The sequence below is a fragment of the Polyodon spathula genome, chromosome 37 (assembly GCF_017654505.1).
Source record: "Polyodon spathula isolate WHYD16114869_AA chromosome 37, ASM1765450v1, whole genome shotgun sequence".
Classification (NCBI taxonomy): Eukaryota; Metazoa; Chordata; class Actinopteri; order Acipenseriformes; family Polyodontidae; genus Polyodon; species Polyodon spathula.
In genome coordinates this window covers 102,001-127,000 of record NC_054570.1, presented here as the reverse complement: position 1 = coordinate 127,000, position 25,000 = coordinate 102,001, and the positions used below count along the sequence as shown (strand labels likewise).

General features: G+C 43.2%; 3 protein-coding genes and 3 non-coding genes across 6 annotated transcripts in view; 4 read left to right on the top strand and 2 right to left on the bottom strand.

Annotated features, from left to right (window-relative positions):
* Positions 1-2,741, bottom strand: part of LOC121304144 (Fanconi anemia group I protein-like) — a 15,383-nt gene extending 12,642 nt beyond the window's left edge. The window contains exon 1 of the mRNA XM_041235109.1: positions 2,694-2,741. Within this exon, the coding sequence (XP_041091043.1) occupies positions 2,694-2,741 (48 nt within the window). The remainder of the gene's footprint in view (positions 1-2,693) is intronic.
* A 2,222-nt stretch (positions 2,742-4,963) lies between these two features.
* LOC121304415 (kinesin-like protein kif7) lies at positions 4,964-17,749 on the top strand. The gene is made up of 19 exons (XM_041235554.1): positions 4,964-5,127; positions 5,938-6,351; positions 6,753-6,953; positions 7,240-7,624; positions 8,000-8,543; positions 9,009-9,152; positions 9,372-9,578; positions 9,827-10,005; positions 10,408-10,535; positions 10,931-11,104; positions 11,260-11,462; positions 12,544-12,741; positions 13,335-13,460; positions 14,076-14,252; positions 14,622-14,837; positions 15,104-15,310; positions 15,522-15,720; positions 15,964-16,125; positions 16,255-17,749. Exons 2-19 carry the CDS (start codon positions 6,030-6,032, stop codon positions 16,659-16,661), a joined length of 4,179 nt encoding a protein of 1,392 aa, XP_041091488.1. The 5' UTR covers positions 4,964-5,127; positions 5,938-6,029; the 3' UTR covers positions 16,662-17,749.
* A 716-nt stretch (positions 17,750-18,465) lies between these two features.
* trnar-acg lies at positions 18,466-18,538 on the bottom strand. The gene has a single exon. It is a non-coding gene; the product is annotated as a tRNA-Arg (tRNA).
* A 291-nt stretch (positions 18,539-18,829) lies between these two features.
* On the top strand, positions 18,830-18,902 carry trnar-acg. The gene has a single exon. It is a non-coding gene; the product is annotated as a tRNA-Arg (tRNA).
* A 221-nt stretch (positions 18,903-19,123) lies between these two features.
* trnar-acg lies at positions 19,124-19,196 on the top strand. Its single transcript has one exon. It is a non-coding gene; the product is annotated as a tRNA-Arg (tRNA).
* A 327-nt stretch (positions 19,197-19,523) lies between these two features.
* LOC121304388 (ras-related protein Rab-11A-like) lies at positions 19,524-24,531 on the top strand. Its single transcript, XM_041235488.1, has 3 exons — positions 19,524-19,854; positions 23,695-23,890; positions 24,258-24,531. The coding sequence occupies exons 1-3, from the start codon at positions 19,815-19,817 to the stop codon at positions 24,514-24,516; spliced, it is 495 nt and encodes a 164-aa protein (XP_041091422.1). The 5' UTR covers positions 19,524-19,814; the 3' UTR covers positions 24,517-24,531.
* Positions 24,532-25,000: the final 469 nt, after the last annotated feature.

Sequence of the window (25,000 nt, the reverse complement as noted above, 5' to 3'; positions counted from 1 at the left end):
CAGCAAACACTCTGGTGACATTTACCACTGACTCCTTTCAGCTAATCCCAGACCATATTTGCGTGTTTATTGTTTCCGCAAATCAGTATGCAGGTTTGTGCACTTGAAATACAATGGCCAATTACAGCAGCTCCAACAGGATGCATAAAACGACAAATCAGGAAGTATGCAATAAATTGGTAGCCAGCAGCAGAGCAGATTACAGGTTAGCTGCAACTTTATCGTGACAGCAATTTGAGGTTGCTGACGAGCCACTCAGATCCCTTTGCAATGCAATTTGGCACACAAAAAAAATGAATGTATTACAAAATAGTTTTAACATTGTGATGGAGGTTGCCATCAAATATCAACTCCATAGGTGTTTCCTGGGAGTCTAATTACATTTTTCTTGTGCTGTTAGAGCTTGAAGATTGATCAACATTGTAGAAGTTCTGCCAGTTCCATTGGCATGCCTGTATCCCCAAGGTGAGGGCATTTAACGAAAGACAAGGGCAGCGATCTGCTGCAGAGGGTATTAATGCCCCTACAAACTAACAAATGTTTTTATTTTTGAATGGATAATTTAGGCTGCTTGAAATGAATGCCACTGTTTAAAGCATTCTAAAGTCCTGCTAGTTTTTAGAGTCATTCTATCTTCCAGTAGGTCAATGAGCCAACCCATGAGGTTTGTAATAAACGTTTATAGAGTTTCAGCGCTGTCCAAAATGTTTAATAGGGTCCTTTCATGAGGCTTTTTTGAGTTTATGAAATGCTGATCCCTTTATACGCTCATAAATTGTTAAGGCTTGGCCCTATAAAATGTATGTAGCACAAACCTGAACCTCTGCAATCCCATTATAAAATCTCTAAGAGACATGAGGCCTGCCAGGAGCTTCACAAATGCAAAGTTTATTGCCATGATTTCAATGTGACTGAAGCAAAGGCAATTGATTGGTATGGGTTTGTTATGTGAGGAAGAAACAAGTTTTTTTTTTAATAATACAGATTCACGATGCCATAAACAAATGAATAACTGGCAACTGTATTTTTCTTTCCTTTTTTTCATCCAGTGCAGATGCTACGGTAATTGAAGCCGCAGTCATTTGCTCACGGTCGAGACACAGCTGCTTTATTTACATCAATGGGGATTTATAGGGTTTTCCAAGAAAACAGATTTCCTTCATCCAGAGATTAACCCATTAAGTACCAGACACATTTTTCTTTGAAAAAAAAAATCAGACCCCCAGTTGTACTTGTGATCTGATACATTACATTTAGACGTAACTCAATAAAACACAAGTCACCATAATGATATAGTTAAAGAGAGCATTTCAGTAACAGGTAGGTGCCAGTTAAAAATTCTCCACAAAATTACAGTGTGTCCTGCAGCACTTAATGGGTTAATCCGCTTTTCTAAAGTCATGGATTTTCTTGTTCTTCTTTCTTTTTTTGTAATGCAGCCCTTGTGCTATAGTTTAGAATACTAAATCAGTACACCCATTTGCCCATGGAAACAGTAAGTAAACAGCTTGCAGTTGGTTGGTTGAAGAAGCTCACTCAAAGACAGGGGGGCAGTCAGTGGTCTTGGCCGATGTGGAAGACTAGTGATTTTGTTGTTATCACAATGTAACCTGACAACAAGTCACAGTCTACCTCATTGCTCAGGATATTCTCGTCAGACACACATGTGATTCACCTGTTCATTCGCTTTACAGGGGCCACAAAAGTAGACCGGTCATTAGTTGAACTCATCCAAAAGACATAATGCCATGTGACCTGCACGACAAGAATTTGTAAGTAGGGCAATTTGGTTTTTAAAACAGTCTCTGGAAAACTTCTCAGTTATATCTCATCCAGACAGGGATAGCTTGGGGCCGATTTCAAAACAAACAAGAAGCCTATGATTAGATAAAACTCAACTGTAATTGAGACAGCTGACGTCATTTCAGAAATGTGCTTGGAAATGAGCTGTGGATCACAGTGGCTTCTCCTCCTGGCTCAGTAATAAAGAACTGAATTCAATTGAGCTGAAATCAATGGAGGCATTGGGTTGAGGAGAGCTTGCCCCCTGTCACACTCCCAGCACCCCTTCCAGCACCACAGCTCGGATACTTCTCTGGTCTCCCAGCCAGCACTGCAGCACCATGTGTGTGCAGCCGCCCACAGAAAGCCAGCACATTCACATTGTCACTTTCAGATCACCTTTGGTTTTGCTTTTGTATATTTTGTACCAAAAAGCAATGCTGGGCTGTATCTGAAATTCCACACACATCTAACTGAACTAGCATGAAGACTGCATGGATAGCAACTACACGATGGTTCCCATTGCACCTTCCATGAGTGGCTCAAGGTATCCAAGGAAAACCTTTTGTTGGAAGTCCTGATAAAAGGAAAAGTCCTGTATTTAGCAAAAATGATGACAATTAAATCAGGATGCTATGGGGAGCCTGACTCCTAATTGTCGCCATGCTATGATGCTAATACTATGATGCAAAGACAGACAGACAGACAGACAGACAGACAGACAGACAGACAGATAGACAGATAGATAGATAGATAGATAGATAGATAGATAGATAGATAGATAGATAGATAGATAGATAAACAGACAGGATGTAAAAGGCACATTTTCACGCTACTCATTTTTTATCTGATAGCTTTTCTCTGGCCATGAGTAAGCATTAAAGAAGCTGAACAATGGGAGTGGGTGTTACCTTCAACTCTTCCAGAATGGTGTAGGATGTTTCCATGGATACTTCCATGGCAACCACTTCTGAATTACCAGCCCTGGCCTAGTAGTCACAGAGACACGTGTGGGATTGTTCCCGTGATTTTGAAGAGCTTGAGGTTCATTACACACAGTGCTCATTAGACCTCACCAGTACAGTATAAATGGATTCATTGTGAGTTACTCATTTAAAGAGACAGTTTCAATGTCTTACAGCTTTTATAGGGCTATCTGGAAAGCTCATATTAACAGGGGTGAAGTTTAAAAGGCATAAGGAGCCCAGAGGGTAAAACACAAGGAATATAGAGATATTACTCCCTCACACCACACTGCCTACAGTATGTACAGCAGCTATGCAAACTGTCATTTAACAAACACAGTTAGGAAAACACTTATTACCTACCATATTGGAGCTTGATAGATTGGCTGACAATCTCCTCTCAAGGGATACCTTGTGAAGATGAAAGTGGAGATTTGCTTCTAGTATTTTTGTTAACTAACCCACTGTCCTATTGCAAGGCAAGCATGTTTCCTTGTGCTTCCAGTACTTACACAGTCTGTCACAAATGCACTATTCAAATATCACATGACCTGTTTTGAGAAATACTTTTTACTTTGCTGATTTTTTGAATGGGCAAGCAGGGTAAGAACTGAAATAAATAAAATAAATGCAACCCTGTTGAAATTCCGAGTCATTTTGATTTTGGGTAACAAACACTTTAAAATCAATACATCTTATTAGTACTGACTAAATGTCCACTTGTCCCTCTATCACTGTGATGAGGAAGCAGTTGTTTGAATCTTCAAAACCTGTATTATGTGATAACTTGTACCTTGATATTTTATAATGCAATACTGATATTTTGTAACAATTGTAAGTAGCCCTGGATAAGGGTGTATGCTAATAAATAAATAAATAAATAAATAATGCAGTGTTCATTTTAAAGCCTTCCCTTGCAGCAGTATTGGGTAATATATCTTAGAATTGAACAAAGATTAACAACCCTTTAAAATGTCATCTTTAATAAAAGCATCACTGTTAACGACTAGCATCTGAGGGGAGCGTTTCTCGCAGCTACCCACAAACCTGCTGCTGCTGTGTGGCAGTGATACCAATCCAGCTGGTCTTCCTTAGGGCCTCCCATTCTGTCCCTCCAGCCAGGAGGAGCATTAACTCTGGCAAAGAGACACCCAAGTCTGGGGTGGTGTTAGCTCAGTGCTTGGCTCTAGTGCTCAAACATATCTATCTTTTTCATGATAATTACTGCCCTGCAGACTGCTGGCTGAGAGAATGTCATCTATTTCACTGATCTAAAAAGAAGAATATCTCAACCTTGATGGTGTTTGCTTGTTCGTTTGTCTGTTTGTTTGTTTGTTTTAACAATACAACTCAGGTGTTGGCTACATACAGTTTGAGTTTAAGAGTGTTTCACACTGCTGCTGTTTAGGTCTTAAAAATCAACCCCAAGAGAGCATCATTTGCTTGGCATTCAAGTCTTTCTATAGATGCCACGAGGTTGCTTTTGTCTACTTTATCAGCAGGTTTATGATAAGGTTTCAGAATCATGTACTCAGGTTTATGATCAGGTTTCACAATGTACTCATGATGCTCCATGTGCCACCTAGTGGACACTTAATAAATAACTAACACAGCAAGTTCTTAGTTCAGTCATTTGAATGCATTTGGAACTTCACCGAGGGTGTTGCTTGCAGTCATTGACAAAGATCAATGATAACATTGTTAATAAAGATTATTGATTTCCCCTCAATGTTTTTTTTTTTCAAAGGGCTTTATTGATGTATACTGGCGATGATCAATATAAATGATTTACTTTAATATAATAAGATTACATCAAATGTTGTATGACCATCAGTTCTTCTCCCACGCTTTGAATTGCACCAGTTCTATTTTCTGCAGATACTAGTTGAATTAAAATAAGACACGTGCAAGGGTCGTGCTGTTTTGAAATAGGCTACGATGCACAGCTCCGCAAATTATTGAACAGTTAGCATAAGATGTATTTAGGCAAATCAATATAAATGAAATACAGATACGAAAAATATACAACGTAGCAGAACGTGGTGGGCAGTATTAATGCAAGGACATGTCCTTTGATAGTTAAATATGTTATTTTGCAAATTCATAAAAAAAAAAACAAAAAACAAACAAACACAAGAAGCATTAATAAAATCTGAGAATCTGGGGGCATCAGCCGAGTTTACCCCATGACGCCATTCTCGTGCGCCATCACCAGCTTCACTGCAAGGTCTTGTGTCTGTGCGAGGAGCTGTCGCGCTGAAAACCTGCAGAAACAAAACACAAAACACTGAAAAAGTTTTTTTTAATTAAGAAGTACTGGACTCTGTGCCGAGTGTTAGAGTTCACCCCTCATATTACCTCGTTTGTAGAACCGGGAGAGGTGAGTTGGGGGATGTTATAGATTATCTCGAATTCTCCTTACTGTTTGCGGGACGGCAAAGTTAAACTTTCTGACACTTGTTTGAATAGCGGTTTAAAGGGATACGGTAAACATGGGAGTTTCTGTGCATACTGGTAAATATTAATAACTTGCATTATGCGGTCTAGTAGGAATATTATAATTAGCTAAGTTAGGGTTCGTGCACAACCAAGATAGATATTAATTAAAATAACTTTGTTATGGGTTTAGTAAAATAAAATGTTTGTAAACAATAGATTACAATTAGTTTAAAACTATACAAAAGTGTAAAAAGGGGGATTTTAACACGTTAAGTGTCCATGATGTAACGAAGTGTGCCCATGCTTGGAAAATGAGGACATGTTTACTGATTACTGTTTCTTAAGAGATCTGTGGTTCAGTTAATATAAATACGTTTCAAAACTAGGGTTGTAAATGTGAGATTGTTTTCATAGCCTGCACTCTCCTGCACCTTCTAGTTTCCAGTGTCCCTAATGAAAGAGAACCACAGTCTGATCCATCTGCTATATCAAAACAGAGAAGCTGTAGTTGCACCATTCGCCATTCCTAATTGAGAATAATAAAGCTAAACGTGGTAACCCCCACCGGGGTACACAAGGAATTGAACGGTTTTTCAAACAGTTTCTTCTTAAAATACATTTGAGTGACTCAAGTATCACGAGGAGGAAACTTACAATTTGGATGAGCAGATCCAGGCTGTCAGTAAAATTACACCTGTTTTGTGCAACTATTATTATTAATGACTTTTGATTCTGTATTTTGCACTGTCAGAAACTCTCCTGCTCTGGGAACCCTGAGATGGGTTCAGTGGCGGCCCTGGCAGACGGCAGCAGCAGCACCAGTGGCTGGTGATTGGCAGTGGCATGGCTCCCAAAGTGCCGGCCAAGGCCGAGGAGACTTCAGTGCAGGTGGCCATCAGAGTGCGCCCCCTGCTGCCCAAGGAGCTCCTGCACAGCCATGAGAGCTGCATCACTGCCGACTCCGTGGAGAGGAGAGTCACGCTGGGCCACGATCGCCACTTCCAGTTTGACTTTGTCTTCGAGGAGTCCAGCGATCAAGAGGAGGTTTCTAGCACCTGTGTCCAGCCCCTCGTCGAGGCTTTCTTCCAGGGCTTTAACGCCACCGTCTTTGCTTACGGGCAGACGGGCTCCGGCAAGACCTACACCATCGGGGAGGCCAATATATGTGAGTTTTTTTTTTTTTTTTCTTTAGCTACTCAAAACCTTTTATGTGTACACATATTGAGTAGCACTGTCCCTTTCTCATTAGACTTGACAGTGCCTCCTAGTGACACTGCTGTAAACCCGTTAAAGAACAAATCTTAAACATTACCCTAGGCATGGTAACTATGTTTTTAAAAAGCAAAAAAAAATAAAAAATAAATGACTTTCATCAGCGATGTAAAAACTCCTTTCTGGTAGGGTCCAGTTTATGCCTTTTTATATCTGAGTGGGATTGAGCGAGAGGAGAGTGCAAGATCACGTCTTGCAGTAGAACTGATGTTTTTTGAAAGTACAGAAATCAGGTGAGGTGTGAGGCTGGGATGGCTCAATGCATGTGTGATTAAATGAGGTGTTTTGTTTCAGCCTCATTGAGCGATGAGGAGCAGGGCATCATCCCACGAGCCGTGGCTGAGATCTTTAAGCTGCTGGATGAGAATGACCTAAGTGACTTCTCTGTGCGGGTCTCCTACCTGGAGGTGTACAAGGAGGACTTCCGGGACCTGCTGGAGGTGGAGACAGCCAGCAAAGACATCCGCATCCGCGAGGATGACAAGGGCAATGTTGGTACGTGGAGCAGGCACGTACTGACACAGATAATAGTCATGCTGGAGATTAAGTGAGGTTCAGGTGGAATGGAGTAACTCATATTATCAGTGTTTGAGCAAAAAGTGTAGTTAAAATCATATAGTGACAAAACGTCATCGTAGTAGTTGTAATACCCTTTCTTTGAAGAATAGGTCATTATCAATGTAATTTTGCCCAGATGAGATCAGTAATGCTGATGTTGTTCCCTCTATTGCCCCGTCTTTCATTTTCTGAAGCAGCTTTGACTGTGTGTATGTGTTTGCAGTGCTATGTGGAGTGAAGGAGTGTGAGGTGGAGGGGCTAGATGAGGTGCTGAGTCTCCTGGAGACAGGGAACACTGCCAGGCACACAGGAGCCACCCAGATGAATCCGCAGTCCAGCCGCTCGCACACCATCTTCACCGTGGCAATGGAGCAGCGGCAGGGCTCGAGGGCTGGGCACAGCACACCACACGTCCTCACCTCCAAGTTTCACTTTGTTGACCTGGCCGGCTCGGAGCGCATCTTAAAAACAGGAAACACAGGAGAGAGGTTGAAGGAGAGCATCCAGATCAACAGTGGGCTACTAGCACTGGGGAATGTTATTGGGGCACTAGGAGACCCTAAGAGAAAAGGCACACACATCCCCTACCGGGACTCTAAGATTACCAGGTACTGCTAGGCTACAGCTTTTTTATCACTATAGGTTAGGCAATCCAATCTGGGAAACAGTTTTGTCAGTACAATACAATAAATTCAGTTGTATATAATATAACTTTACATTTTTTAAAACCCTTGCAAAACCTGAAATGATTAGTTTGAAAGATGGGCCAGAGTTATGAATGTCCTTGCGCGTTGAATTCCACAATTACCATGAGTGTCTTCGAAAGCCTAGAAAATTGCATGTGAAAATTAGGTCTGTTTTTCAGCTTTCATATGAAGCACGATCCTTCAAAAATGCAAGTAATGAGACTGGGCTATAGTTTGGACATAATTACTGCCTTGATCTCAAAAGGTGTCTTTATTTCCCTTTTCTTTCCCTTGCAGGATCTTAAAGGACTCTCTGGGGGGCAATGCTAAAACCCTGATGATCACCTGCATCAGTCCTTCTTCCTCTGATTTCGATGAGAGCCTCAACTCCCTGAACTATGCGAAGCGGGCCCAGAACATTCAGAACCGTGCCACGGTGAACTGCCGGGGCGAACCGGACCGCACCGAGGGGCTACAGCTGCAGATCAAGGCCCTTCGGCGCGCCCTGGAGAACCGCCAACGCTCTGAAACCAGGATCATCGCCCGTCTGGAGCATGACAAGAACCCCCGGGGCTCAGGGGAAGAGCTGAGCAAGCTGCGGGCAGAGAGTGCCCACTACAGGACGTGCACGGACACTGCGTACAGGCTGTTCATGGAGCTGCAGGCAGAGGGGACCCTGAACCCTGGGCAGGTGTTTAGGGTGAAGGAGTGGCAGTGTTCTGTGGAAGAGGAGCGCAGTGAGCTGACCACAGCCTCTGGACTGGACAGCGGCATTGAGAGCACGTCTGCAGAGGAGACTACAGGAGCCCTGAAGAAGGGAAGGGAAGCAGCTCAATATCAGGTAGGTTATACACTCGCTGTTTGTTTGGATATGCAAGTGAAAATATATGTAGCATACCATCCCACATCAACTTAATTTATGCAGTCTGTCAGCCTAAATTGCACTACACCGCTAAATAAGAAAAGCTTAAGTCAAGAAAGTAGCTTTTCAGTCATGCTCTTGAGTGGAACAAAACCTGGCTTCTAAAAAGTTGAAAACAATTCTCAAATGTTGATTTTTTTAAACCTTATGATTAAAGAGATAAACTCATTAGCAAATTGCATTGTTCCAGGAAGCCATACTTAGTCTATCTTTAATTCAAGGGCATATGACCTTTTTTTTTTTTATCAGGAAGGGTGTCTTCAGCAGCCCTGAGGAGACGTGTGTAGAAAACATAGTTAAAAGACAATTACGATAAATCTGTTTCTTAAAGTCAGGAGCAGGGTCTTGGTGTGTGCGTGTGATTGATTGATTGATTGATTGCAGGGTCCTGACCAGGGAGGTAAGGAGTGGGAGACGGACAGGGAGGAGTACATTGCTCAGCTGCAGGCTAGGGTACACAGACTGGAGGAGGAGAACTCTGATTTCCTGGCTGCTCTTGAGGATGCCATGGAGCAGTACAAACAGCAGGTATCTGGAAACCCCATCAGCAGTGAACCACATTGAAAAATATTTGCTATGGTCTGATTTACAAAGCAAACCTTCATGCAGTTTACCCAGCATAAATGTAACTGCTTGTTTTAGTTCCCTATCAATTTATGTAAGCACTACCAGCTTCCCTAAAATAATTACCTTGCTAAACTTTATTTCTAATAAAAAATGTAACAAACGTGTGGTTTGTTTATTCAGAGTGACAAACTTCAGGATCAACAAGATCTTCTTGCTGAGATGGAGAGCTGTGTGGCTAAGCCGAGCAACTTTGTATCTGAGTTACTAGAGGATGTGAAACGGAGACCTCACACTGCTCCCGTGGATCCCACACGCCCATGCAACTTCAACATGGTGCATTCCAGCCTCTTAGCCAATGGTGACAGTGGAAGAATCCTTTCCAAAAAGGTACATTTTGGCAATGAAATGGCGCTTTGTAAAATGTATTGTTGGCACAGGAAATACACAGGTCCAACATGACAAGGTGGACTGTTACTCATTTTTGAAGTCCCTGTACTGTGTCAACTCGTATTAGGATTTGAAGAGTCCTATAAGTAAAAGAAAAGCCTTGTTATTTCTGTTTCTACCAAGCATTGTGACTGTCTCGAGGAAAGAGTATTCCAAATAAAACATGAGTCTGTGTTTCCTGCCCACAGTCAGGATCTCCGTGCTCTCTGGATAACCCGCTGGCTGGACTGCAGAGCCAGAATCAGTGTGTGTCCCGCAGTCAGGAGCACTGGGAGGGGCAGCGGGAGTTCAGTGATGATTCGGACACTCGGAGTAAAACAACGGAAAAGAACTTAGAGGAGGAAAAGAAAATAAGGGGAAAATTGAGGTGAGAATAGTAGTGGCGCTATGCATTTCATTTATATTAAAGGATGTTTTTCTTATATCAAAAATAAATCTCTCGTAAGTGACAAGATTGGCCAATTCAGTGCTTTAAGTAGAACTCTTCAAATCAATATTCTGTCTCAGGAAAACACCAAAGCTAGTCAGAGGCATTGCTGTGCACTGGCATGACTCTAAATGTTGATGGATTTCAGATTTAGGAAAGCAAAAAGGAGAATTAGTCTGTATCTCCACCCATAATACTATGTTTTTACATCAGTGGAGAAGCGCTTATTCAATTATGATGAAACCTTCTCTTGATGTACGTGAGCATATATGAAGCCATCTGTTCATCAGTCTGTGAAACGAGGACCAATGGTCAACAGTTTAAGTGAATAATTTCTTGCAGGACCCCGAGCCCGACCTGGATGAAGAGAGAGCTGCCTACAGCGGGTCCAGGTGAAAAAGAGAGGGGAGGCGTCTCCCAGCTACTTGAGAGCAGAAACTACCCCCCTCTGCACAGCGACCACCTCAAGTGTGAGTGAGCAGACTTATTGCTGTCATTGGTTTATTGTTTAGAATATTTGTTAGGTACGATCCTTCTGATGGAAGGAAAATAGAACATGATTGGTTGCAGGTTTTAATAGGGATATATTTCGGATGTATACCTTTACACCCTCCACGTCCAGAAAAGAGGCAGTCTGGGGAAGCTGGCAATCTGTAAATCTGATCTTAAATGTTTGTATTTTCTTCTTTATTTATATGACAATGTATCTGTTTGTAATTGGTGTGTGAAAATAAGCTTGTAAATAAACTTTTCAATTGTTTGTATAATTGATTCTATAAATTTGACTTGGTGTAATTTTACCACCTTTGAGTGTTTTGTCGTTATTAATGATGTCTGATTTGGTTGTGATCATGCCCCCCTGTAGCCCCTTGCAGGGTTCGAGCCGCTGCGCTGCGGGATGCTCTGGGGGGCTGCACCCCGCTGCCTCCTAGCCCTGGTGAGCAGGACTGGGGGCTCCTGCAGGCACAGCAGAAGATCCGAGAGCTGGCCATCAACATCCGCATGAAGGAGGAGCTCATCAAGGAGCTGATTAAAACAGGTAGAAATATATTTCTATCAGGATGAACACACACACACGCCCCAAACATACCATCAGTGTACAAATATCTTAGCTTTATCTGAGATCCTTTTTGCTTTCTATAGCCCAGAGCTCTCCTCCTCCCCCACATCAGCATGAAACTATTGTCCTTGCAGGGAAAGATGCCCAGGCTATGAATAAGCAGTACAGCCAGAAGATCTCGGAGCTGGAAGCAGAGGCTGAGCAGGCACGGGCTGAGCTCAACGAAGCCCAGAGACAGCTGCAGGACCTGGAGGTCAGGGAGCCCAGAGACCTGTCCGACAGGTCCAAGGCACAGGAGTACCGCAAGAAAATTGCAGCTGCGCAGAGTAAATTCCAGGTTGGTGTCCTTTTTCAGAACAGAGTTTACAAACTGTTAACTCCTTAACAGCCATAGAGGTGGGTACAATCTTCCAGTAACAACCTAATAATGAGCTATCTTACATCGGTTTGTTTGAAAACCCAACAAAAGCTACAAAGTATAGTGCAGGACTTATAATAAGCATTGACGAGGGTCAATGTGTCTGTAACCCTTATCACATTTAGTATGGTACATACATTGGTCAATGTGTCTGTAACCCTCATCACATTTAGTATGGTACATACATTGGTCAATGTGTCTGTAACCCTCATCACATTTAGTATGGTACATACATTGGTCAATGTGTCTGTAACCCTCATCACATTTAGTATGGTACATACATTGGTCAATGTGTCTGTAACCCTCATCACATTTAGTATGGTACATACATTGGTCAATGTGTCTGTAACCCTCATCACATTTAGTATGGTACATACATTGGTCAATGTGTCTGTAACCCTCATCACATTTAGTATGGTACATACATTGGTCACTGCCCTGACGGAATGATAAGAGGATCCTTTATTGAAGTGCGTTTTCTTCAGAGAGCGTTTTTAAATAGATACCGCGTACAGTTTTATTTTGTAAAGAAACTGATTGCTGTTATTGACATCAGTTACCCCATGCAAGCCAGGAATGATTATTATAAAGGTTACAATGATGGGTTATTTCAGTCCCAGGATGAATACAAAAAAATCTGCCTGCATATTTATAATTTTGTTCGTGGCGCATGGTTCATGCTTAGACAACATGTGGTGTGATAAAAAACATCAGAATAGCTGCTGTGAATTTGCAAGTGCTTTACTTTTAAAGGGTGTCTTTGGAAATGACTTTGCAGAATGACCCAGCAGAAATGTTACCAGCGTGGTGATGTGCTTCTTTTGAAGCATGGCTGAAGGGCCTGTCATATATAAATAGATGTACTTCCCAGTTCTGTTCTAGGAGTTTTTTGTAAACTCTTGGTAAAGCAGTCTAACCCACCCCAGCGTGCCGGGCAGGGACTCTGGGAAGTGATCGTTCTTGCTCAAAGACGCTGGCTGCTCCTGTGTGTGTCTCGCAGGTGCTGAAGCAGAAGCAGAGGGACACGGCGCAGCTGGCCTCCCTCTCGACTCAGAGCGAGCGGCGGGTGCTGGAGCTCGAGAGGAACGTGCGGAGCATGCGCCAGCAGCAGGACCTGCTCCAGCGCAGGCTCCGAGAGGAGAGCGAGCAGAAGCGCAGGCTGGAGAGCGAGATGCAGAGAGGCAAGCATCGGGTCAAGGTAGCCACTGCACGCCTACATTTCCCCTGAGTCATAGTAGGAGGGCTTCAAGGTTCCCTGTGCAAGTCTAGGCTTAGTGGATTGCTAGTTGTTTTGCTGCTGTCTGGGAAACATGGTCAGCTTTATTGAATGGCAGTATTTCGTCATTGATCATAGCTTAATGGGGTCAGTTTTTTATTAATATTGCTCGATGGTGAACCACTGAGACCTGTAACAAGACAGCCTTATAGCTGGGTGCAACTCATTTATAGTGATTATCAAGTGACTTGACCATCGAGGATAACTGAGTTTTAATTATATTCTTTGAGCCATGGGCATCCTGGCTGTCATTCTTCACAAAGCACAAGAATGCCCTTTAACAGCATTTCAAACACATTAGGGTATACAGTATTACTGAGGAAGCTTACTTATAAAATTAGACAAGATATAACAAAATAATACAATGCGAAAGACATTAATGAAGACTGGTCTAATGTAAAGCTCTGTTTAACAGTGGCAGCTGGGTTTAAACTGCTGCTTGACCTCACTTTTGTAGATTCAAGTTTTATTGGTTTCCTTTTGAGTACTCCTGTCCTTTTTCTGTCTGTCTTTAGGAGCTGGAGATAAAGAACGAGCAGCAACAGAAGATCCTGAGGATCAAGACGGAGGAGATTGCTGCCTTCCAGCGAAAGAGACGCAGCGGGAGCAACGGCTCTGTCATCTCTCTGGAGGAGCAGCAGGTAACCAAGAAGGACAAACGTTTCCAACCTCTCCAGACATTTCAGTATCGGAGCCTTTCTTTTCTTAGAAATCTAAAAAATCAGAACCTTCCTCCTAGGTGCAGTGAACACATTGTGTAAGTTTACTTAAAGAAATCATGTTTCATTTTTGTATTTTGAAACAGAGTGTTCTGTGATGGGAATAGCACACCACAGCAAATGTGTGAAACTGTTTGGGGGTGGCAGGGAAAAGAGATTGAAAATCTTTGTCTGTGTGTATTTGTAATGGACCATAGTCACTCCTTATTTCCTTGTAAACCAGTGCAATTTATAACAACTGTAGGGGTTATCGGAGACTTGCAAAAACTAGTTCTGCCAAACCGCACAGCAGCACGTGTTCAGTTTTGTATTGTTCATTAACGAGTCTTTACAGATTGTCTTGCACCAGATATCATTCTTTGGTAAGGTGATTGTGGAAAGCGTTCTGACCCAGTTGGTCTTGTAGACAGGGTTTTACTGCACATGATTTCTTACTGTGAATATTGCTGTGATGCATTGTTGTTTTTTCCGTGGTCTTGCGCGTTTCATTCCCACCTGCTGTTTTCCTGATGTACGCGCTTCGCTGTGTCTTTGCAGAAGATTGAGGATCAGAAGCGCTGGCTTGACGGGGAGATGGAGCGCGTCCTGGAGCAGCGGAGAGGTCTGGATGAGCTGGAGGGGGAGCTGGCCAGACGAGAGGACATCCTGGCCAAGAAAGAGGCCCTGCTGCAGGAGAGGAGCGGGCTGGAGAACAAGAGGCTACGCTCCAGTCAGGTGAGCTCACACCACTCACTGCGGGGGCGTGCTCGTCTCTCCTTTAGACTTCGGAGATCCTTCAGTGTGATTCCTACAAAATTTGCTTAACCATGTCATCTAAACACTCAGAGCATAGCAGTTATGTAGACAAAAATGTAGGCTTATAAGTTTTACCTTCAAGAGTAAGACTGTAATGTAAATAGTTATGCATAATAATAATGAGTATCTATATGATGCCCTTTGTGTGACTTAGTGGGTACTGCAGATGAGTCAGTATGTCTGTGTGTCGTAAGGAGTGGACAGTAGAAGAACGAATGAAGTCCCATGTGTATAAGGTGTTTGCATGTCTTTAAGTGACATGTCTTTCCCTCGTGTGTCTCCCTGCAGGCCCTCAGTAAGGACATGGGGCTCCTGTCGAGCAGGATCGAGTCCCTGGAGCGCGAGCTCTCTGAGAGGAGCGGTCAACTCCGCAGCAGCAGCGCCCAGGACTCCCAGCAGATCCGCCAGGAGATCTCCAACCTACGCATCGAGAAGGACCAGCTCCTCAAGCAGCGTGCCGAGCTGGACAACAAGTTGCGACAGGGCAGCCTGCTCTCCCCTGAGGTAAACTAATAATCCACCTGTCAGACTGCTTGTATTACTTTTATAAAAGAAAAAAAGAAACTTAAACTGCCTCTCTGACCTTACTAGGGTGAAAATCGGCTTCGATCTTCCCGCACCCTATAACATACCTAACCCTAATGGGCTTCTGCAAACTTTGGTTTCATACAAGCCCTGCCCTGTCTTTCTCACACTTGGATAAAGGTGACCTTCACCCCACCCCCTCCCCTCTCCTGAGGCTAAGCTTGCCCTGCCCTGTCCCCACGCAGGAGGAGCGGACCCTGTTCCAGCTGGACGAGGCGATCGAGGCTCTGGACGCTGCCATCGAGTACAAGAACGAAGCCATCAGCCAGCGGCAGCGTGTGCTCCGAGCCTCCGCCAGCATGCTGTCCCAGTGGGAGATGAACCTGATGGCCAAACTCAGCAACCTGTCTGCCTCGGAGACCCGCGCCCTGCTCTGTAAATACTTCGATAAGGTCAGGACTTTGTCCCCACCACACACATCCTGTTCACTGGGAATAAATTAGTTAAGCGTGGCTCTATGACTAAATATTTGTTTCATTGAGCTAAACCAATATGACATCAGCTGCTTTCATCTGGATTTGTAATATTTAGTTGTCTTCTTGCTGTAAGTGTGTCCGTGTTAATCAGTGAAGCGCTGGACGTACTGTCTGTGTGCCTGTCCAGGTGGTGTGTCTGCGAGAGGAGGAACGCAAGCTGCAGGTGGTGCTGGCGGAGCTGGAGATGCGCTGTGAGGAGCAGCAGCAGCTCATCCTGTGGCTGGAGGCAGCGCTGGAGAAACAGCAGCTGGACACTGACAGGAGGCTCACCCAGCAGCAGAAAGAGCACGAGAGGAACGTGCAGCTGCTGCTGCAGCAGTGCCGAGGTGGGGGCACACACTGGCACACGGCTGCTGCATGCTGCTTCTACAGCTAGAGTTTTCTTAGTTAGACACTAAGCTCCAGTGACGAGGGAACGATGTATGTTGTATGTATGGCTCTTCGTAGGATGTTTCCTTCCTTTTGTTGCGATGGAAAGTTTACAGATTTTCTGGGTTTTTGACGCGCATCCTGATGACATGCTAGTGCTAGTCAGGGAGTCTGACTCTCGCTCCTGGTTTTCTCTGCAGAGCAAATGGATGAAGGGCTGGCAGGGAGTCAGAGGCAGTATGAGAGCTGGATCCACAACCTGGGAAAGGAGCTGAGCCACTTCAAGTGGGCCAATCAGGAACTCGCCAATAAACTGAGGGAGGTGTACAGGCAGTCCAGCCAACCAGGGGACCAAGGCAAAAGTAAGGGCTGCTTTCAGTTCATTTGTCTCTTTTTTTTCACCCCATTTATAATCTGCATCTTTTGGCATTATCTGAAGAGTCAGTGCAACAGCAGCCTGAATGAATTTGTGTTCATCCTTCTCGTTTCAGTGTTAAACTTGACCGGAAGATCACAAGGCAGTTCAGAAAGGCTGCCTCCTGTTGGCAGAACTGAAGAAAGCGGGAATGCAGGTGGAGATCAGCCCAGCAGGCTGGAGAGGGTACTAAAATCGAGGGAGGAGATTCGAGATCTCGTGCATGCCCCTCTGCCCCCCACCTGGCGGCGATCCTCTCTCCCCACCGAGGACCAATCGGGTATGGAGGAGCTGCGGCAGAAAATGACCTCGGAGCCCCCTGGGAACAGAGTTCTGCACCCAGGCAGGGCACCGGCACAGTGGAGTGGCACCCCACCACTGCCACATGCCAAACCATGCCGCGAATTCCGCAGGTCCAGCCTCAATGCCAGCCTGCTGCCCTCCAACTGCGGGATCATCGATGTGCGCAAAAACCCATTGTAAAGAGAAGCTGCTATTCTTACAGGGCAGGGGGTTTTAAGATGGTCTTAGAATTTCATCAAATGTGTGACCTGGCTTGAAATTTATCATTTTATTTTTTGTACACCCAGGTTTTAGTTTCTGATATTGAGTCAATTTTTTTGTAAGAATTGGTATAGATGCACCCCCTGCATTTTTTGTAGAAAGTTTAATGGATAGCAAGAAAAGCTGGTGGGTCTTAAACTGCAACATCGCTGCCAGTGAGATATCTCTGAGTGTGATGCTGCAGCGCCCCCTAGTGTATAAACACAACATGGTCAGCAATGCTACTGGGAAAGAAATGCAAAATTCCATAAAATACAAGAAAGAATCCTGCTGTAAGGAAAGTAAAATCAAAGTGCCACAGTCCAGTATAAATGTTATGTTTTATTCTTACAGAAGATCCCAGCCTGATTTTAAACCTGTGCTGGAACCGTGTACGGCTGTTTCCATTTTATTCTAGCCAAATCTGGACCTTGAAGACATTCCCTGGTTTTAAATAAAGAGTTGCATTGATTTAATAATTTGGGAATTAATGCTTTTCTTGGATCATGTCTTGTTAGCGGTCTGTCCAGCTTAACCACCATGAAATAGAAACCAGCAACTGCAGAGATTAGATTGGCAGTGTTTTACATGATGAGCAGAATCAGCCCGTTTGAGTGCCCCCTTTTTACAGCAGCTTTATTAAGCCTCTGTTGGTTACACTGTTTACTAGCACTTGTAGGAACTGTTAACTGAACCCGCTCCAGGAACACAGGCTTACATTATTATTAGATTGTATTATATTTCTAAATGAATATTTTTTCCTAATTTGACCAGGTGTTTTGTTTCAGATGTTAAAAATTATAATAGTAGCAATCCCATGGAGCACACCAAGGTCTGTCCTCTGTAACATCAGCCAAGAAGCTCTCCCAGTATTAGCCCCACTGCCTCACTCAACAAGTCTGACACTACCAAGAAGTAAATGTTGTACAGATATATTGAACATGTAAATATGATCCGATCTCTTTTTTTTTTTTTACGCTTGTTTTGTATTTCATGACTTTATTAAAACTTTTATAGTAAAAACTAAAGCTTGTGTTTTGTTTTTGTTTTTCATTTTAGATTGCACAAATTCCACTGAAACCATTATAAAGGATGTTATCTAAGGAAAGCATTATGAAAGATGTTATCTAAGGAAAGCAGACTAATGAAATGTTTAGCGTTAGTGGTCTCCTTATATTCTTCAAATAATTTCCAACATCACGTGCACAAGTGCACACATTCCACTCAGGAAGCGCGCGTTGAAGCCTCAGCGCTGGTCACTAGATGGTATATCAGTATGTAATGCATGGGGCCAGTGGCGCAATGGATATCCCGTGTTTTGCTTATGAAAAGTACAGGTTATTAAAACGAATCATACATACAGCATCGTGTTTTACTGTATGTTCTAACCAAGCACACCAGTTAGGAATTGTGCCATGCATCGTGAGGCTATCATACAGGGGATGAAAGTTATTGTCATCGCCGACTCACCCACTAACTATAAACGCGTGACTTTTCAGCTGGTTTAATAAATCCAGACCACCACTTGAAACCATTCACCACCAGAGAGCAGCATTACATGCAAGCGCGCACACCCAGCAGACTGCAATCGTGGCATATAACAGAGCTAAATTTAACTAAAATACTTAAGTACATGTTGAACAGTTACTGGCGTTAGATAGATTGGTGCATGGTGCTATTATTTGATATTTTAAATTATCTGAATTGAAAAACTTTTTTGTGACTCAGAAAAAAATAAAAAACTCGAGCCAGCCAGGAGTCGAACCTAGAATCTTCTGATCCGTAGTCAGACGCGTTATCCATTGCGCCACTGGCCCTGTGAAATAGCATTAACCCAATCGCGACACAAGAGGATTTCATGCGGTGTAAAGTAAAACCTGAAATGATCATAAAGCATCAGATCGTTTGAAATAGGACCAACACATTGAAGCCTTCCCCGGTGGGAAGTAAGGATCGCCGCTAGTAGGGAGGGTAATGCAAGAGCTCTCGAATCTCCTCCCTCGAGAAGCATGAAAACAGATTAATTCAGGCTGGTGTCTGGCCCATCTTGAAGGATACTGCCAAAAAACACTCCCCATGTGTCGCGTTTGGGTAAAAAACCTTTCAGAGGGCCAGTGGCGCAATGGATAACGCGTCTGACTACGGATCAGAAGATTCTAGGTTCGACTCCTGGCTGGCTCGACACCAGCCTGAATTAATCTGTTTTCATGCTTCTCGAGGGAGGAGATTCGAGAGCTCTTGCATTACCCTCCCTTTTTTTTTTTTTTTACTTCCCACCGGGGAAGGCTTCAATGTGTTGGTCCTATTTCAAACGATCTTCAATATCAAAATCGTTCAAGCGCTTTGTAGCGCAATGTGCAAGAACCCCACATGTATCACGATTGGGTTAATGCTATTTCACAGGGCCAGTGGCGCAATGGATAACGCGTCTGACTACGGATCAGAAGATTCTAGGTTCGACTCCTGGCTGGCTCGAAGTTTTTTCTGAGTCACAAAAAAAAAATAGTTTTTCAATTCATTGAAAATTTATTTCTAAGCATATTTCTTTATTTCCCAATTGCTATTTTACTTTTCTGCTTTGAAACTGATATTTTACATTTCTGCTTTAAAATGTATATTACCTGTTCTTTCCGCTTTTCTCTATTTATTTATTGTCAATGTTAACAGACACTATCCCGCATGCTCTTGTGATCCCTATTCCCACTGGCTAAATGGAAAGGGCACTAATCAGGCGCTCGGCACCACACTGCCAGCCGAGGTGAGGAGGGATGGGCAACCTGTCTGGAAGAACATTACGTCATACCCTCCAGCAAAACGCCCTCGCTTAACACTTACATTTATTTGTAGATAGACAGATAACAAAATCAGCCTCGCCAGTCAAGCATAATACTGTGGCAGTCGATTCATTGTATTTTAGCTTTATTTAAAATAACGTTTTGCTTGTTTAACCCCGCCCGCGACCCCGGAAGTGCAGGCGGGCGATCAGGTCCTGGGTGTAAAATCAGCTGGAGAGGAGTTAAGCTGTCTGCGTTTTTAACACATTCGCTTTTAATCTTTTATTTTTTAACGCCTGATTATTTATTGTAGACCACAATGGGGACCAGAGACGACGAATATGATTATCTGTTTAAAGGTAAGAGCCTCCTTTATTCTGTTTTTAATAATAATTTTTGTTTGGTTACTGGGCAACAGGAGAAAAAAAAAAAAGGAAATACGTTCAGTTTTTCTGTGCGGTAACGTAGGCTTGATGTTTATTCAACAGCGACGCCAGCGTTGTTAATGACCTTTTGAATATGAACAGTGTCTGATTGAAAACGGTCTGCTCCGGTATTATGTGTGTATTGAATTGAACTGCGATTGTTTCCTTTGGAAACAAAAGATTTATACGCATTTTCATACACACTTTCTGTTGTATTGGGTTTATGAACAATGTCATGCCTTCTCCAGTGTATAGAGACGCAGCTGGGTTAGAACAAAAACAAAAGCCCCTCCTGAAGCCTCCGTGATACCCCCTGCGGGATTTCGGGTGGAACGGGTTACAGACACTGTGCAGGCTGCAGGGTTGAGATCAGAAATACATGATATTTATTGACGCTTCCCAGACACAGCGCAAGTGTATAGCTGTATGGTTATTGTTGTCACGCATTATGCAAATCAATAATTTGTTTCCCGGCATCACCACCTTTTTGTTTGTTTTGTTGAAAGACCAATAAAGGACCCCAACGAAATGGCGCAACCGGTGGCATGAGAGATTACAAAGCTGTTATGCCGTGTGAATTAACTTTGACATACTTGTGCTGCTGAAGTATTCTCCCTTCTCCCTTTCTAGTCGTGGTTTATCAGACATCGTTTCTGTTAATCTGTAGTCTTCATTTCAGCCTTGCACAGGGCTGTGGCTCTCTTAAACAATCCCTTCTTAAATGTAAAGTAACTGCTACACCCAGAGTGTGGTTGTCAAGGAGGGATTTTTGTAGTGCATTGTATTATTCCAGTGTGTGTGTGGCATTCCTGTAACCTTCCTACTGAGTGCAGTAGGATGTAATTTCAGGCAGCCTGGATTCTCGGTTACAGATAGCTGGATGAGGGAGATCAGTGAGGGACTTGGTTAGATGTAAATGAAAGAATTGTTTGTTTTTTTTTGTAAGAAGAGTATTGTGTGTTGCAACAGTTTGAGAGTGAGCAAACAGGAGCAGCAATGAGTAATTGCACTGCTTTGAGCTGTGAGCAGCAGGCTAAGATGAGTGTGCATTCTGGGCAGGGTTTTGTGATGTAGGCTGTTTCTGACAGTGCTTGGAGGTACACTGACTGAATGCACAGGGCACAATGTAGCCTGTATGTGAACCAACACTGGTCTTGCCAGACACTGTCTAGGTTTGAAGGAAACGTGTTTGTTTCAGTAATACAGTGTGTAATGTGTATATATATATGTATGTGTGTGTGTGTGTGTGTGTGTGTCTATCTATATAAGTCTTGATTACAGTACAAGGATGTTCTGGACAGAGCGCACTGTACATTTTCTTCTCTTTCTTTTAGTTTGCGCCTCCTAATGGGTCTCTCCTGATGACAGGTATGACCTCCCCGGCTCTTCAGTACTTGGCCTCTCCCACACAGAGAGCCTGTCAGTGGTGCTGAGTTGTTAATTAGGGAGCAGGGGGTCTGAGTGCAGCAATAAGAGGAAGTGTGTCAGCTTGGGCTGGCTAGAAGTCAAATAGGTTGAGTATAAAATAAAACCTGCTCTTTTATAATTGCTATAGAAACGTGTGAAGACAAACCATCCCTGTATGACAATTGGGTAAAGACTGAGACGATTTCTGCGTACCACGAAAGCTGTGTTTTGGGCACTGACAGTGATGGCCTGTATTGAAATTAAAGGCTATCATCTTATGCTGAACTTGTGCTTTTCAGAAAGTTCAGTATTATTACGGCTCATTATTTAAAACTTCTGCCCACAGTCCACTTTAGTGTTGGATCATTTAAGAGTTCATTTAAAGATGACCGTGGTCATACAGGGCTAGTGAAACAATGGGGACAGGAACAAAGGCAAGTGTTCCTTTGAAACTGAACAGGAGCACACAGGTGTTTACTGTGTGCAAACCGTGTGCAAACCGTGTGCGTCCGTTTGTGTGACACACTCTACATGGTAAACAGGATGACTGCCTTGGTTTTGCACCAGTCTATTTGGTATTTCACATTGCGTTTGACTGTAATCCGATCTTTTACTACATCGATGTGAGGATTCTCTGGGTACGCCTGCACTGGTCAGATGTGCAAACTGTCTTGCTTTATTAAACGCTCTCAGGTGTCGTGCTTTCCCTTCAAGGTCTTGAAGCTAAAATCAGAGCTGCTGAATGCAAGCTGCTCATACTGCTCATCAGCTGCACACATTTTCAAAGGTATCAATTGGCAGAGCATTATTTAAATAGGAAAACATATCATTGAGTCATAACTTCTGCAGGACAGCTTGGTGGGAGCTGACATTTCAGATGATCCCTTTTATACAGACAGCCTCCGACCCAGAATTTACCTGAAAACAGAACTCGTGCTATGTTCAGCTTTTTTTATTTTTCAAATCGCCTCTTATTTTTCAAAAAAATAAACAATTTCGTAATCGGAATTGTTTGAAAACTGGATAAAAGTAAGCCAGCAGTGACCATTTTCTGAAAAAAAATCAGATCAAAATGATCCAGATAAAAGTAATCTCATCCCCAGTTATAGGATTACAAAATCCGGGTCACTATTATCCAGATTGAATGTTTTGAGAAACCGGCCCCAGGTCTTCTGCTTAGTATTGTGGGTGGGTGTTTATGTAAAATATTAATAAATGTCATATAAGGCCCCTTGACTCTGCTGGGGGCTGGCAGATTATGATGGCTGCTTTTCAAAATGTACAGTGATTTAGTTGTCATTCGCTGCAGTGGGCCAGGAAATTTTGCTGTGCAATGAATGCGTTCCTGCGATGGAAGGGTTTGCAGCACACTGAAGTGTTTCCAGTGCAGCGTGACACTGCATTGTATAACAGTACATTCACATACTCATTTTGCAAGGTTACTTTTTTCATGCTCTTGAAAAAAAAAAAAAAAAAAAAAACCAAACAAACAAAACAAACAAAAAAAAAAACTATTGGAAAACAGTCGGTATACTGTAGTATATTTTCTCTGGGGAAAGAAAAGATGATAAACAGCATTTGTTAACTATAATTGACAATACATGGCATCGACTTCAGTCTTCCTTGAAATATTTCAAATTACTCTTGATTCTATCACTGTTCATTGCTTCACATTTAAAGTAAATTCATACTTATTGCACCCCACGCTCGAGCAGGGCGCCCTGAAATGTCTGATTTGTGTCACACGCCACTCTCAGCCAGTACTTTACAGTACATGCTCAGTGCTAAAGCAGTAGAGCACACACTACAATACCAGTGATTATCGAAGGGTTTGCTCATTACAGCAGGGTTAATCTATGACTATTACTGAGGATTTGCAGCTTCTCTGGTTTAAAATGGGGCTTTCTGATGTGATTGTAAAATCTGACAAAGCTGAGCTTGAATGAGTTTTGTTACCGAGTATAAAATGTATGATTCATTTACTGTAGACAGATCCAGGCCGCTGCTTCTCTCAGGAAGCCTGTGTAGAAACAAGCAAATTGCTTTTTAGCAACAGATGCATTAGTAACCAAGGCTGAAGTGAGAAAAAAAAAAATTCTATATATATATATATATACACACACACAATAAAATGATACATTTACATAACAATAATATGTTTGTTCCTGTTTGTTGCTTTGGATCTTGTGAGGGTAGTTTGGGGGCTTTCCGTCCCCTGGTACTGTATCTCTTTGGCTGCTCTTGTACTGTTCAGAGGAGAGCTGCAGTTGCCTTGTAAACAGCACATGCTTGGTCTGTTTGATTACTGGTTAGTTCGGGTTTCATTCACTGCAGTAAGTCATCAAGGTTTTCTTTTTCTTTCCCCAGTCGTGCTGATCGGAGACTCCGGCGTTGGGAAGAGTAACCTCCTCTCCCGGTTCACGCGGAATGAGTTCAACCTGGAGAGCAAGAGCACCATCGGGGTGGAGTTCGCCACTCGCAGCATCCAGGTGGATGGCAAGACCATCAAAGCACAGATCTGGGACACAGCCGGGCAGGAGCGCTACCGGGCCATCACCTCCGCGTACGTACAGCACCGCAGTTCCCTGCTTTAGCAGTAGTCCCATCTTTGCTTTGCAGCAGTTCCAACTGCTCCACTTGTAATCATGCAGTTCAGCTTCTCATTTCTGATCTCTTTACTTCACTTAGCAGACTACAGAACAGTAGTCAGGGATGGGAATAAGACCTGTGCCAGGTTTTAATACAAGCTTAATTAGCCACAGTATGTATAGGTAACAAGCTCAAGTGAGTCTTGCTAAACTCAGAGTAAAAACCAGGAATGGATCAAATTGCTATGCAGTGAGAGCCTTCATGCCATCCCTGGTACTGCGTCCTGGCCAACAGCGATTATCTCTGGGGTTGCTTACCCGGTTGGCGTCTCTGCGTTTCAGGTACTACCGCGGAGCTGTGGGCGCCCTGCTGGTCTATGACATTGCCAAGCACCTGACGTATGAAAATGTGGAGCGCTGGCTAAAGGAGCTGCGAGACCATGCTGACAGCAACATCGTCATCATGCTGGTGGGCAACAAGAGCGACCTGCGCCACCTCCGGGCAGTGCCCACCGATGAGGCCAAAGCTTTCGCAGGTCAGTGTTATACTGGAGCTGCCTTTTACACACACAGGACGAGTCCACCTTGCTTTCATTACTGACCTGTCCCAATTTATAGAGCGTGGGGGCATCAGAATGATTGCATCTAAATAAGCCAGGACAGGACAGGACAGTGGTATAGGCAAGCCAGCATTCAGATGTATCCAGGGCCCTGCAGTTAACACTTGCTCTGCTTCAAAGTGTCCACATAGAGGCGTAACTTCAAAATGCGAAAAAACCTACACATTTCTTAATGTTTTGAAACTAAGTAGCATTCAGAAAAAAATAAAAATTGTATCTCCATCTGAAAATCATCAGATCACGTAATGATTTAAAATTCTGATGCAGTGGATGCCTGAGTGACATGGTCATTTATGGAAAGTGTGAACTGGATTTTTTCAGTGAAATCTTGTAGTGTTTGAGGTGTTGCAAATCCAGAGAACTCACACTTATAGAAAAATACATAGAATTTATTTGCTTCACTAAACATACCTGGCTGACATGTATACTCTAGCATTTAACTTGATGTGCGAATTCATTATTATT

Excerpts from the sequence above, each read along its gene's own strand:
- LOC121304388 (XM_041235488.1), top strand. The coding sequence starts at position 19,815 with ATGGGGACCAGAGACGACGAATATGATTATCTGTTTAAAG. Across the intron at positions 19,855-23,694 it reads ATATGATTATCTGTTTAAAG|TCGTGCTGATCGGAGACTCC; the intron begins GTAAGAGCCTCC and ends TTCTTTCCCCAG. Across the intron at positions 23,891-24,257 it reads TACCGGGCCATCACCTCCGC|GTACTACCGCGGAGCTGTGG; the intron begins GTACGTACAGCA and ends TCTGCGTTTCAG.
- LOC121304415 (XM_041235554.1), top strand. The coding sequence starts at position 6,030 with ATGGCTCCCAAAGTGCCGGCCAAGGCCGAGGAGACTTCAGTGCAGGTG. Across the intron at positions 9,153-9,371 it reads TGGAGCAGTACAAACAGCAG|AGTGACAAACTTCAGGATCA; the intron begins GTATCTGGAAAC and ends TTGTTTATTCAG. Across the intron at positions 14,838-15,103 it reads GCAGCCTGCTCTCCCCTGAG|GAGGAGCGGACCCTGTTCCA; the intron begins GTAAACTAATAA and ends GTCCCCACGCAG.